This window comes from Theropithecus gelada, chromosome 1 (genome assembly GCF_003255815.1).
Source record: "Theropithecus gelada isolate Dixy chromosome 1, Tgel_1.0, whole genome shotgun sequence".
In the NCBI taxonomy this organism is placed as follows: domain Eukaryota; kingdom Metazoa; phylum Chordata; class Mammalia; order Primates; family Cercopithecidae; genus Theropithecus; species Theropithecus gelada.
In genome coordinates this window covers 87614487-87629880 of record NC_037668.1, presented here as the reverse complement: position 1 = coordinate 87629880, position 15394 = coordinate 87614487, and the positions used below count along the sequence as shown (strand labels likewise).

General features: G+C 38.7%; 1 protein-coding gene across 3 annotated transcripts in view; it reads right to left on the bottom strand.

Moving 5' to 3' along the window:
* The window catches only part of HOOK1 (hook microtubule tethering protein 1), a 69563-nt gene extending 54418 nt beyond the window's left edge, over positions 1-15145 (bottom strand). The window contains exons 1-4 of one of the 3 annotated variants that reach the window (XM_025362169.1): positions 15110-15145; positions 14735-14878; positions 7050-7135; positions 164-236 (exon numbers count right to left, since the gene is read on the bottom strand). In XM_025362169.1, coding sequence (XP_025217954.1) covers positions 164-236; positions 7050-7135; positions 14735-14797 — 222 coding nt within the window. In that variant the 5' untranslated portion in view covers positions 14798-14878; positions 15110-15145. Of the gene's footprint in view, positions 1-163; positions 237-7049; positions 7136-13216; positions 13302-14734; positions 15055-15109 lie in introns of those variants that run through there. The other 2 variants (XM_025362160.1, XM_025362178.1) reach the window with 2 other exon arrangements.
* Between the last annotated feature and the right edge of the window lie 249 nt (positions 15146-15394).

Here is a 15394-nt window from a genome sequence, read left to right as displayed (position 1 = left end):
TTTAATTATGATGGTAGTTACATGAGAGAACGCATGTGTTAAAACTCAAACTGTACACAATAAAAAGTACTACAAGCTAATTTGAAAAAAAGATTTGGTTAGATTAGTGCTAATTTTAGGACCACGGTTTGGATCAAGTGCTTCTCCCATTTGTTCTGCATACCTTTATTCTCCAGTTGTCCCCAACATCCTCTTTAATTCGGCTTAACCAAGATTCATTAAACCAAGCTGCATCACTGAAACAACAATAACAAAAATACTAAAGATGAAAATGCTTTTATTACACAAAAAAAATTAAATAGAGACAACAGAGAAAGTTACTTTATGTCTTAAAGCCTATTCTTAATAACAATACTGAATATTACTTATATAGTAATAATTTATCATATTAAGTTATTTAAGTCATTTGCCCCTTCAGTTTAACAAACATTTACTAAATATTTAATACTAGGTGCCCTGCTGCCAGGAAGATGCAAAAGTCTCAACTCTGAAGAGGTAAAAAGCCAACATTTTAATGAGTGTCTACTCTGTATCAAGCACTGTGCTTGATGTTGGTCCAAGTTATTTCATTTAAATATGATGGTAACTTGGCAAATACTCCATTATTATTTCCAGTCTTACTATTTAGGGAATTGAGGATGAGAGAGTCTAAGTAATTTGCCCTGGGTGATACTATTAATAACCCATGGCAAGGCCCAAAATTAATCTATTCAATTGAGTAGAATTAAGCAGAATGAGTTTAAATGAGAAGTCTACAAAGACAAGTTTAGTTTTAATGAAAAGCAAAGTCCCAAATTGGTACTGATGGCCAAGACAAAGAATTGCTATACTAAATTTTTGTGTATTTAATAAGGTTTTGAAGAACAACATTTAACTATATATAGTGAACTACATTAACAGACTATATTCTAAACAAACATCTGGATGCTTTCTCTGGGTAAGGAATTGAGATTAATATGAAGATAATTTACCATTTTGACCTTAGAGAAGTAGCTATTAAAGGAGAAAAGTAAAAAGCACAAATAACTACACTCAAAGGAGAATGTGATAAATGTTCTAAGGGTAAAACAACTTCAAAATCACAGAATGTTAGCGCTGGAAGAGGTCTTAAAGGTCTCATCTAAATTCTTATTTTACAGGTATGCCAACTAAAATGGGGAAAAATTAAAGAGCTTCTTTTCCAAGGTTGTAATTTGAATTTAAGAATGCAAAACTGAAACCTTTCTGCTCATATGTTCTAAAAGCAGAAGATAACTCCTCAGGCTATGATAACCAAAAAAATGGCTTCACTATTTTCAATTCATTTATTTGGAATTTATAATCATTTTACTTTTTATTTATAATCAACACATAATAATTGTACATAACCATTTTCTTTTGAGCAGATTAATGTTAATTGTGCTCAACTTTTCCCAGATGCTAAAGCTGCAATTACCAAAACAATTTAAATATGTAAATGCTATACTGATAACAAGGTATTTACTTGACATGACTGAATGAATTGAGTTAATGAGTCAAAACTGTCCAATTCACTTTGTTTTTATATCAGATTAAGTAATAAAAAGTCCTAACCAAAAGAGTTATGCCAGTTGTGATGTTTAATATTAGTTATGGGTCAACTTGGCTATGCCACAGTGACCAGACACTTGGTAAAAAACCATCTGGATGTTGCTGGGAAGGTATTCTCTAGATGATATTAACATTTAAATCAGTAGACTTTGAATAAAGCAAACTACCCTCCATAATGTAGATGGGTCTCATCCAATCAGTTGAAGACCTTAAGAAAAAGGCTGACCTCCCCCAAAGAAAGAGCAAATTATGTCAGCAGATGGCCTTCCAACTCTAGCTGCTCTTCTTTGAGTCTCTAGCCTGCTGGCCTACTCTACAGAGTTTAGACTTGTCATCCTCCACAATCACATGAGCCAATTCCTTTAAAAAAAAAAATCTCAGGCTGGGTGCAGTGGCTCACACCTGTAATCCCAGCACTTTGGGAGGCTGAGACGGGCAGACCACCTGAGGTCAGGAGCTCGAGACAGCCTTACCAACATGGAGAAACCTGGTCTCTACTGAAATACAAAAAAATTAGCTGGTCATGGTGGCACATGCCTGTAATCCCAGCTACTCATGAGGCTGAGGCAGGAGAATCGCTTGAACCCAGGAGGCAGAGGTTGCAGTAAGCCAAGATCTTGCCTTTGCACTCCAGCCTGGGCAACAAGAGCAAAACTCTGCCTCAAAAAAAAAAAAAAAAAAAAAGAAAATCTGTGTGTGTGTGCACATGCGTGTATATTGAGACACAGATTATACACACACTCACCCTCTATTGGTTCTGTTTCTCTGAACAACCCTGACTACCACCCCAGTCTTCTGACGCTAAAAAAAATCCAAGTATATGATTCTATGCTATAATTACCTTTAGAAATTGGATCTAGATATAACCTATTTTTCTCTAGTTTTTCCAAGATAATTCCTTTTGTCTTACATTCCTCCTCATCTTCCTTTCTACCTCAAATCAACTTTAGCCCAGAGAAATACTTTCTAATTTAGTAAAAATATATATCCTGCTTTCTTGCACACAAATTCACCCTTCTCAAACAACTATAATGGCAGTCAACCTTTTCCACTATTAAACTTGATCTCCAACTTCAGAAATCTCAGGACATCTTTTTTTATTTATTTATTTCGTGCTGCAACCTCTACATGTCTTAGAGTCTTGGCCCCCAATAATTAGCTCCTTTTCTTGTATTTCCCAGAATTTCAATAACACTCAAGGGATATCGAATAAGAAAGGGGACACAGGACTAATGAACCAAAACATGGTCCAATTATTTTCTAATAAAACTAAGTAAGAATTACTACGTTTTAACTCCATCCAGGGTATTTATCTTCAACAATTTTACCAACTGAATTCAGGTAGTAAGAAATACCCACTAGTTACTACAAACAATATAGTTGGGTCACTTCAATGTATACCCAGAACCTATTCTTCCAGAAATATCCAAAAATCTTCTCTATTAACCCATCAAAGTATGGTCTATATTTTGGACAGTTGTGTATAAAGTATAGATAGATGTTCATATAAGTATGTCCATGGATAGATGTCCATAGATGGATGTCCATACTTACATGGACATCTATGTATACTGTATACATAACTATCTACACTTTATGTCCATACTTACATGGACATCTATCTATACTTTAGAAGCAACTGACTTTCGTTTTATTAATACTCCAAAGTAAAAATCTATCAGGATGGTTTCAATACATTTCGATGATTACAGCTAGTTGGGAGCACTGAACTTGGAATCAGACCAAACTGATACAAATCCTAGCTTTGTCATTTACTCATCATTTAACTTCCAAAAGCAATTTCAACTACTTATACCTCTGTCCTCTTGTATAAATTGAAGATAAAAATAACATCTACCTCACTAAACTAGTAAAATTTAAATGAAATAACTTCAAATGAGGTCTAGAACGATGCCTTTATATAGTAAATACTCAGATGTTGGCTATCATGGTTTATCATGTTAAATGCTCAAATATCTGCTAAGTGAATAAACAAATAAATGCATGATTCCTAAGGCCTCTGAATATCCTACATTCTCTGTCTCATTCTTCTCCCTCTTGCAAAAAAAAAAAGGTTTAGTCAAAGACAACAGGAACAGAGAGGTTCACCGGTACTTAAAGTGATGAAACTAAGCCTTTCTTTTGAAGATATGGCATGCACTGTTTATAGTTGCTCTGGGACGAATCCTATCTTCAAAAAAGATACGTTCAAGTCCTAACCCCTGTGAACATGATTGAAATAAGGTCTTCTTGTATGTAATAAAGGTAAGATCAGGTCATAAAGAATTAGGATGGGCCCTAATCCAGTATGCCTGGTTCTCTTATAAGAAAAGAGACACAGACAGAGGTAAGATGGTCATATGAAGACAGAGTGGATATGCTGACACAAATCAAAGAATGCTTGGGACTACCAGAAGTTGGAAGAGGCAAAGGAGAATCATCTCCTAGAAGCTTTGGAGGGAGCACAGTCCAGAAAATAGCTTGATTTAGAACTTCTAGCCTCCAGAACTGTGAGAGAACTAATTTTTGCTGTTTTAAGGCACCTGGTCTGTGGCACTTTGGGTACAGTGGCCCTAGGAAACTAATACAGTTGTATAGTATTTTTCCCATGTGTTTTTAAAAGAACTGAAGCTTCGGCTGGGCGCAGTGGCTCACACCTGTAATCCTAGCACTTTGGGAGGCTGAGGTGGGCGGATCACGAGGTCAGGAGATCAAGACCATCCTGGCTAACACGGTGAAACCCCACCTCTACTAAAAATACAAAAAAAAATTAGCGGGGCATAGTGGCAAGCACCTACAGTCCCAGCTACTTGTGAGGCTGAGGCAGGAGAATGTCATGAACCCAGGAGGCGGAGCTCACAGCGAGCCAAGATCACGCCACTGCACTCCAGCCTAGGCGACAGAGCGGGACTCATCTCAAAACAAAAACAAAAACAAAAAACAAACAAAAAAAAAAACAACTAAACTAAAGCTTCTACATGCATCTGAAAAAGAGTATTCAAATTAAAGATAATAATTAAGGAACTGTAGAACCCTAGCAATAACTCCATGGCTCTTCATGTCTAAGTTAAGCAGTTTAGACACCACTTTATAAAGATATTACTATTTGGAAAAATATCTGCCTCAAGTAAGTAGAAAAGAACTATTGGTTAAATTTTGCTACTTCCGTAAAAAGCAGAAAATCTCTTCTTACCTTCAGTAACAATTTTGATGTGATAGGATGTCAGCCACAATAGCCATCAATGCAATATGTTAAAAATTATAACATATTTGAGCCGGGCACAGTAGCTCACACCTGTAATCCCAGCACTTTGGGAGGCCAAGGCGGGTGGATCATGAGGTCAGGAGTTCCAGACCTGGCTGACCAACATGGTGAAACCCCATCTCTACTAACAATACAAAAATTAGCCAGGCATGGTGGCATGCGCCTGTAACCCCAGCTACTTAGGAGGCTGAGGCAAGAGAATCGCTTGAACCTGGGAGGTGGAGGTTGCAGTATGCCAACATCGCACCACTGCATTCCAGCTGGGCAACAGAGCAAGACTCTGTCTCAAAAAAAAAAAAAACAAAAAAAAATTATAACATATTTAAAGTGCTTTGAAATGTTCAAAGACATATAGTAAAATTAACCTTTTAACTGGAATAAGACATACTGGTCCAACCAGGGAGAAAATGTATGTTTTATGTCTCACTATTCAGGATCCAGACTTCTGAAAAGTTCCAAAACTGGAAATGAGTTTAAAAAGAAAAATAAATAAAAAGTCGCCCCTGGATGATAAGGAGGCTCAGACACCTAAGAGCGTGTAAAATCGGGTGAATGAAGCAGAGAGAGGGAGAAATAAAGAGAGACATTTAGGGTTAATTTTAGGGCACTGGCCAATTATTATGAAGACAGAGAATTTTTGATTGGCTATTTTATTTTTCCTGCAGAAAAGCTCTTAGAAGACTATAACAAACAAAAGAAAGAAGAAATAAAGAAAAAGCAGAGAGAGGGAAGATCAGCATTAACAGCAAAATCCAACAGATCGTGGAAAAATTAGCTAAAATTTATTGACTCTACTCTAAACATCAGGTCTAGTGCTAGAGTATGGGAGGTCAAAGAGCTATATGCGTCACATCATGGTAAAAACAGGTTTCTTTTGATTGTATTCTGGCGTAAAGCTACTAAAGCCCACCAAAACATATAGAAAGGACAACTCTGAATGAGACTGTTGAAATGAGTGATGCATACCAGCCTTACATTCATACCAACCACAATGTTGCTGCATCTACACCAAGATTCACAACATAGCATGATGAGAAGAAGGCAAGGCATAAATTCTAGTGACAAAAAACAAAAAAGGACTATGTCCAGAATGCTTGGCTGTGATAAATTAAATCATTTCAAAATCAACTAAGATATAAATAAATAAAACATTTAAGAAATATTTTTAAGACAGAATGGGAGTAAGAATATTTTAGAATAACTGTCACCTCCTCAGAAGTTAACTAAGTTTGTCTTTTAAAGTATTAATCATAAATTAACCATTAAATCAGTCTAGTCACAAGAGATCATTTTGATGATTCTAAATAAGTAGGATTTTTATATCATTTTAATTGTTTTTCTAAGACAGGCATAGAATTTTTGCTAACCCATCTAAAGGATTTTCAATGTAAATCACAGCAAATCTTTACAAGATGATGGTGACAAATAATCTGACTATAAAACAGTGAAGCAGAGATAGGATTCCAGTCTCAAAGTAAGCTAATATAAAGTTGTTATAATTATTAATTAATAAATTGTGAGTGCAGAATTGGCCTTGTTTGTCCTACTTAGGGTACAGCTCATATTATAGACTATAACCCTAACCCTTACACAATGCTGGCAAATATTAGGGGAAAAATGGATTTAGAATCTTTTGATATATGATTACATAAAATGAGTCTAACCTAAACACAACCACTTTATTAAAGTTTCCCAGTATCTGTGACTTCAAATTTCATTCATTACTCATTTCATTATTGGTGAACTCGTAAATTACTACTATTAATTCAGAAATACATTTTAAAATTTAATACTTTAACATTTTTTCCAAATCCAATATTTTATGCTCCAATTATTTCTAAGATAATAATCTCCATGCAAGGATACCTTCAAATGACAACCAAAGAAAACACCATAAGCCATTATATCATTAACTTGTTTCTTTTATAGTTTTAAAATAGTGTGAACATGCTCATAACAAGTTTAAAATAAGTAAACTTGAATAAATAAGAATCCTGATCACATATTCAGTTAAAATATATCTCTATGAACAAGTCAGGAATAATGAGGTGGTAAACTTTTTGTTCACTAGCTACAAGAATGCCTTGGTGCCATATTCCTGAATATGTCACTGGGTAAGATAAAGTTGCAATAACCTGTGGAAGTTAAGTCCAAGTTTTCTTCCTTGTTTATTGGGTTTACAATGCTTTTCAGGGAGAGTCTGACCACTACTCACATTTGATGAAGAACTTGTGCCATGGCAACTCCACTAGTCAGCTGTTTGACATCTTGACAAGGTGAGGCAGTATTGAATGTCTGCAGCTAAAATGACATAAAGCAAATGATCTTACTGCCTCTTTATACCTACAAGGTAGCATTACAAAATACAAACATAAATTGAAAACAGATTAAAAAAAAAAACAAAACATGGTCCTGTTTTGTTTAAATGTAGACCCAGACAAACAAATGGAACTATGCTAATATGTCTCTATGGCTGTGTAACTTTATAAAAATAAACTAAACATTTCACAAAATCATGCCTAAGACATTAAAACACATTGATGCCATGCATAAGTAATACATAATTTGGAATAATACAAAGCCAGATGTATAGCTCTAGTCTTGTGTTTTGTCTATATTTAGCAGAACATCAGAAAAAGAACTTAAAGATAACCCAACATTTGCAACTTAAATTTTCACTTATACCATTTGATACAAAAACAAAGGCTAGAAATGTCAAATCTAAAGCTACTTACAGTTTATCCATGCGCTCTGAAATAAGACAGGACTTCTACTTCCTATCTAAAAATTGGCCTTACATCTTGAAGAATTAAGGTCTACCTACCATGTCAAATTGTTTCTATCTAATTTGGCTTTAGGTATACTAACTTTTCACATATATCTGTTAAATATTCATGTATACATTGAAGAGAAGTGGAATAATAATCTCTTTTTACAATAAACAAATATGAGATAGAAAAAATTTTAGAAAGCAAATTACATCAGAGCTAAAATGGATCATACACTTTCTAGAAATGTAATCTCAACCTATAAAGATCTTAAATTAAATATACTATGATTGCCTTTTTCCACACATACTCACCCACTTCACTGTTAGCTAATAATTTCTTAGTTTACCATTTAACTATCTTAATCCAATAAAATTATTTCCCACTATAATTCACTCTTAATGGTTCTGTGTATTTTGAGATTTGGCAATTGGAGATTCAGACATCCATTATCTAACACAACACAGATGAATGATACCAGCAAACTAAACCTAGCCAGTTACTTTCAAAGCACACAGAGTCACTTTACTAAGTTCCTACTCTATGTGAGACACTGTGGTATATGACGGGGCTACAAAGGAAAATCACCAGGTTTCTACCCTTAAAGCTTCAGTCAAAAGTTAAGGAGAGGAGTAAAAGACATAAATCATTTCTAGACAATATGGTAAGTCCCATGATTACAGTCTGCACAAAACGTTCTGCAAAAAATGGGTGTCAACTAATTTAATTAGGGTTTGTATTTAGGAAAGACTTCTTGGAGATGATTACTGAATGGAAAGTCTAGATGGAAGAGTAGCATATTTTCCTTTCTTTCTTTTTTTTTTTTTTTTTTTGGTTTTTTTTTTTTTTTGAGGCAGAGTTTCACTCTTGTTTCCTAGGCTGGAGTGCAGCTGCAAGATCTCGGCTCACCGCAACCTCCGCCTCCCAGGTTCAAGCGATTCTCCTGCTCAGCCTCCCGAGTAGCTGGGATTACAGACATGCGCCGTCACGCCTGGCTAATTTTTTGTATTTTTAGTAGAGACAGGGTTTCACCGTGTTAGCCAGGATGGTCTCAATATCCTGACCTCATGATCCACTCGCCTCGGCCTCCCAAAGTGCTGGGATTACAGGTGTGAGCCACCGCACCCGGCCAAGAGTAGCATATTTTCTAAGTAAAGAAAATAAATTTTCTAAGTAAAGAAAGGAAAAAAAGCTTCAGGAAATAGGAATATGAAAAAAGTACAGATACATGAGAAAATATATTATTTTTAGGGAACATGCAGTTCAGTATCACTGGATGTGCAGTGCAAAGAAGGCTGGGGAAGGGGTGACAACAAACAGGGTTACAGAGACAGGATTCCAAAGGGCCGTGACAAGAAGCTTCGACTTATTTTACAGTTAATGGCATTATCTACATAATGGGAAACAGTAGGGTAGTTTCTATCTCACAAGATAGTTTGGGAATTAAATGAAACAGCAAATATACCTATATCAGGGCCTGGCATGTGGCATGAGCTCAACAGCTGTTAGCACATTAGCTATGAGTCAGGGTTTCTCCAAGTATAGGGTTTAGAAACAATATGTATCAGAATTTCTAGACATATTAAATAAGAATATCCCCAACTGATTCTTTATTATTATTATTATTATTATTATACTTTAAGTTCTAGGGTACATGTGCATAACGTGCAGATTTGTTACATATGTATACTTGTGCCATGTTGGTGTGCTGCACCCATCAACTCGTCAGCACCCATCAACTCGTCATTTACATCAGGTATAACTCCCAGTGCAATCCTTCCCCCCTCCCCACTCCCCATGATAGGCCCCGGTGTGTGATGTTCCCCTTCCCGAGTCCAAGTGATCTCATTGTTCAGTTCCCACCTATGAGTGAGAACATGCGGTGTTTGGTTTTCTGTTCTTGTGATAGAAAACAGTATGGCGATTCCTCAAAGATCTAGAACTAGATGTACCATATGACCCAGCCATCCCATTACTGGGTATATACCCAAAGGATTATAAATCATGCTGCTATAAAGACACATGCACATGTATGTTTATTGCGGCACTATTCACAATAGCAAAGACTTGGAATCAACCCAAATGTCCATCAGTGACAGACTGGATTAAGAAAATGTGGCACATATACACCATGGAATACTATGCAGCCATAAAAAAGGATGAGTTTGTGTCCTTTGTAGGGACTTGGATGCAGCTGGAAACCATCATTCTTAGCAAACTACCAACTGATTCTTAAACACATCAATTTTGGAGAACCATTGCTCTGGGTGATGAAAAATCACTGAAAAGTAATAAGGAAGAGTGACATTCTTTAGTATATTTTGGAGAGCAGCATAATGACACAGAGTAACTTTATGCTTGAGTCAGGATGACCAGTTAGAAGGTTCCTGCAATGGCTCTGATGAGAAAAATAGATAGCGTAGAGGGAATCAGCATAATGTTGACTGAGAGGACATGATGAACTAATGGAATATTTAAAATATAAAACAAGGTTTTTGCAACTGGGTGGATGTACAGGGAAGAGAAACTCCAAGAATTAGGGCATCTTTAAAAGGAAAATAAACTGTAACTTCCACTTTTCAGCCCTTCCAACTTACACATTAATTTTTAATGTGTAACTTAGAGTTACTTATTTAACTTTTTACAAAATTGACACAATTCATGATTTTAAAAGGACAATTTCAGTGAAAAACACTAGGCAAAATAAGAGGTACACATGCTAAGGGACTACCTCCATGACCACTATGAGTTCAGATTAAAATCAATTTCCCCTCCTTACCGCCATGAACATTGGAATGTCTCTGAGAAGTTCTTAAAATAGCTGTAAAATAAATTAGAAAACAGAATGTAATTTCATTTGGCTCAATTGAAAGGCTTACAACCAAGAACAGTGAATAAATTAAAAAGTTCAGTGGGGAGGCTGGGCGCAGTGACTCACGCCTGTAATCCCAGCACTTTGGGAGGCTGAGGCAGGTGGATCACTTGAGGTCAAGAGATCAACAGCAGCCTGGCCAACATGATGAAATCCTGTCTCTACTAAAAATACAAAAATTAGCCAGGTATGGTGGCACATGCCTGTAATCCCAGCTACTAGGGAGCCTGAGACAGGAGAATCCCTTGAACCTGGGAGGTGGAGGTTGCAGTGAGCTGAGATCATGCCACTGCACTACGGCCTAGGCAATGGAGTGAGACTCTGTCTAAAAAAAAAAAAAAAAAAAATTACTGGAGAGAGTGAGGTCAAAGCAGACAGACAAAAGAAAATGTATTCTTTTAACTAAAGTCTTTTTAGTGAGTGACCTGAAAGGACAGCCAGGGTTTCCACAGGTGTCTATCACTAAACACAGTGTTCTGGCAGATAACTACCTTACTTTCTTCTACATTTCTAAATAAAACAAGTAATCAGAAATGTGGAAATGCTGTTCCTAAACTACTTTAATGTAAATGTCACAGAAATCAAGGAAAATGGGATTTTCACAACTGACAACCAACAGAAACTCAATCTTGGATCAAATTTATTTTCATATTCTCCTCCTCCAGCTCCTCATTACAAAAAGACAACCATTGCTTTGAGTTTTAAGATCTTCATAAAAATAATTGAACTTTTAATAATTTCTAAATTTGGGCATATATTATTACTCTTTCAATCATCTGCCTATCAAAGAATGCAAGAACCAAGAAAAAGATTTAAAAATATTTGGTCCAACCTTCTAATTTTATTGGTGAAAGTAAAGTCCAAAGATATTAAACAAATTTCCCACGTCACAGAACCAAGTAGCAGAATTAAATTTATCTTTATACAAACATTTCTTCAAACTCTCATACATGTCCTCCAACATGTAAATGATGTCCACATTTACCCTTTTGTCCTGAATTTTCTGCTAAGTAGCAGTACGACATTTCTAAGAATCAATTATTTTAAGAAGGTGAGTTCCAAATCATAAAATGCAATTTTTAAAAAATTGCCACAAGAAGCATTCCTTCACATAACCAACTTTTCTTGATGCCTTCTCTAATCTGTTGACGTTGGCTCCGTTCCTCCTCTTAGTACTGAAAGAAGAGTTATTCCCAACTGTCTTATCTCCATGATTTGGCCCCATCATAACTTTTTTTCATCTTCTATCTCTGGGTCAGGGTTATCATGACAAATGTGTATGTTCCACTATCTCCCTTTAATCTATAGCCAAAGGAGACCATTTGTTTTACTACTAGTGTCTCTTCCCTGTGTCTGGAGCACAAATTTCCACTGATTTCTACTTGATGAAATCCAACAGTCCTCTATGACCCAGTTAAAAATTCACTCCCAAGTATTTATACAAAACTAAGCTATATCATACTTAATGGTGAAACACTACTCTCTGAGGTCAGAACTAAGGCAACGATATTTACTATCACCATTTTGATTTGGTGTCTTATTGGCAATAGTTGTCAGTGTTCTCCTAGGGACAGAGCAGAAAATAGGTCATGTAAGAGCTCTGATCCCAAAAGTCAACTGGATTACTTTAGAAAGTACTGTGTTATAGATAAGAAAGAAAGAGGTTAACAGGTTACAGTGGGATGAGGGTTGGAGACAAACAGGTCACTACTTTAGAAATGGTTGTAACAGAGTCCCCGAAAAGCAACATCTGACCCAAGACCTGAATAATGGAAGCAGCCAACCACTGGAAGAACTAGAAAGAAAATATTCTAGGTAGAGGGAAAAAAATCCCGGCTGCATTAAAACAGCTTAGCTTCTTCAACAAATAGAAAGTCAATGCAGTATGATGGGCTTGAAGAAGTGTTGCTTGAGGTGAGTTTGGAGAAAGATCGGTAGGTGAGGTAAGATCAACAGTGCGGTTGCTGGCAAAGGCAAAAAAAATTAGTTTTTTAAAAAAGACAGTAAACTTCACTGGAAATCATCTAAAGAGGTAAAGAAAAGGCAACAGACTAGATAACCAGAGACTAAGACAATTTCACAAAGGAACCATCAAGTAAGAAAATGGTAATATAACACTTACTGGATTTAGCAAACTGGTAATGAAGTGAAAGTCTTAGAGGAAAGAAATTCAAGTGCAGTGGGTTGAAGACTGAGCGAGGCATAAAGGGTGAGTATAAAACAACTCAAATTTTACTGTGAAGAAAAGGGGAAATACGGTGTGACTTTAACATGGAGTAGTGGCTCTTCTCTGTTTAAAAAGGTTAATATTTCAGCAAGTTTATATGTAGAAAGAAGCCAATGGAGAGAAAGTAGCTGTAAATACAGAAAGGGAACAAATGATACAATAACGTTTTAGAAGAGATGGAAGGGATGGAGCCTAAAGCCAGAGCCAAGGATAAGGAGGTGGCGATTTGCCCGAGAGGAAGAAGAGTTGGGGGCTCAGGTAGAATACCGATAAAGGTTTGCTAAGAGGCATGTGAGAGAAACTGTCTGGTTATTCTTAAGTATGGGCAATGCTATGAGAAAAGGTGCATTTGGCAGTAACAGCATTAGTAGAGGCAACAGTTTGGACGGTCATTCAATTTTCTCCACAGTGCTCAGCAGCCCAAGAGAGGACTGAAGCAAATGACCAATTTTACTCCGTTATCTGTGATTTCTTATCATTTGGTTGATATTTTTGCAGCTTTTACGGAATTTTACCTTACTGTAATTACACACAGCTCTGGCTACCACTCCGGTCCTCCCCAGTGCCTACCTCAACACTGGAAGTCAATAAATTTTGGTTAAAAGAGTGGATACGGTGACATAATATTTTAAAATATTACAACACGAAAGAAAATCCTGTGCTTCTCCACCACCTCACATGTAAGTCAATGACATCACAAAGACTAAGCTTAACACTTCAGTCAATAGAGGTTTACAACAATGTAACAGATTCGGATACACCCTTTAATTAGTCTCTTTTAACAAAATAAATCATTAAAAGTAATGTTGCCTTGTTTCATGAGTCTTAAATACAGCACTTCCACCCGAATACCTATTTCAAATGAAAATTCAGCTGAACAGTTAGCTAATTGATTTTAACTCATGAACCCTAAATATTTGCATTCCACTATAAGCAAAAGTTATTTACTTACAAAGTGTAAAAGTTGCTTTAAATTATGGCTATTTCCAATAGATTTCACACACTTCCATAAACCTGGATTTCTCATTCTTTGGAATTAGATGCATTAGATCACTAGGGAATCTCCACTGATTACAGCCTCCTGATCCAGTCTGTTTACATTCCATTCTACAAACACTTCCCTACACACAACTAAACAACTGGTTTGGGATGAGCATCATCAACAGCACCTTGTGGCCCATCAAACACCATCCTTGCTCAATATGGGTTAGGAACCACACCTGAATGCCAGCACTGATATCTAAGTAACTCTAAGAGGTGGGATGTCATTTTGCTGACTGGAATATTGAACCATCTGGGGACAGATACACCTGTCTAGACCCAACACAAATTAACAAAAATCCTAAACATAGATAAATCCTAAAGAAAAATGTCAACTCATTTTCTTTAAAGAAAATGCTGTCCATTTGGAGGAGGGGGCCAGCGAGAAAAGGGAAAACGACTCCCGACTCCCCACACATCTTTTTCTCCATACGGGAAATACAAACATCTCTTTGAAGCGGCTTCTACAAAATCGGATGTTCTAGAGTCCTGAAGGAGCACTGGTCCGGGAACTAAAACAGCCAGCCACCTGCTGTCCACCTGTGTCCAGGTAGAGCAAGGTGCTTTGAGGATGCGGGGTTAGGTTTCAGAAAGGGTCTTCACGCCCAAGCGGACGAAGGCAAGACAGTCAGCGATCCAGAAAGCCCAGGGCTCAGAGAGCTGTTCAGGGGGAGAAAATGGGGCAGCGGGGGGCGCTTGGTTCATACCCCAGCTGTTAGGGACACCAGGCAGGTAGAATCCTCTGGCTGAGACCAGAGCCTCCACCGTTACGCTCCTACAGCTTCCTTTACCCCCGCCCCCGGACACCAACCCGCGCCCACACACCTGCCCAGCGACTCGCAGGTGGCACTCTCTCGGTCAAGGACGACACGAGGTGCCAAAGACAGGGCGCGCCGGGACCCCTGTGCAGGTAGCCCCTGCTCACCTGGGAGAACAGGGCGCCCCAGGCTCCTCGCCTCGACCTCCTCGCCCCCTCGCCTCCTCGCACTCACCCAGATCATGAGGCTGTCGCACAAGGGCAGCTTGGGCTGCGGCGGCGGCTGCGTCTCCTCCATGGCCGGCGCCGCCGTCGACGACGCCGCGGACACCTTCACCTCCCTCCTCCTGGCGCTCCTCCAGGAGCCGGCGTCCACGACCTGCTAGCCCCCCAGGAAAGCTCGGTACCAGGCCCGACCCGCGCAGCTCACGCGCGAAACCTCGCGCTGCCGACGTGTCCGGCGTCACCCCCTCCTCACCCGCCCCCGCCTCGCTCCAGCGTTCGCCCCCTCCCCTGCCTGGGCTCCGGCCGCGCTGCCAAGCACCTGAGCCCCGCCTCCTCCCACCCCTCCCCTCCCCTCCTCCCACCCGTCCTGCCCACTCCCGCACACCTCCCCCCGCCGCCCTGAGTGACCTGGCCGCGCACCAGTCACAGAGACGGTAGGTACCCGGGAGGGCTGGCGGGGCGGGGCGGGGGCGGGAAGAACCGGGATAGGTTGCGCAGGAGGGATTGCTGATTGGACGTGCCCTCGTGGGCTCTGACCAATCAACGTGAGACAAGCCTGAGCCTCGGTGAGAGGGTGAGAGTGGGTGGGAAGAGGTTTATGACCTGGCAGGTGCAGTGAGGGCGGGGGCGGGAGATTGCGCGCGGGAAGCGAGCGCGCGTGCGCGATGGG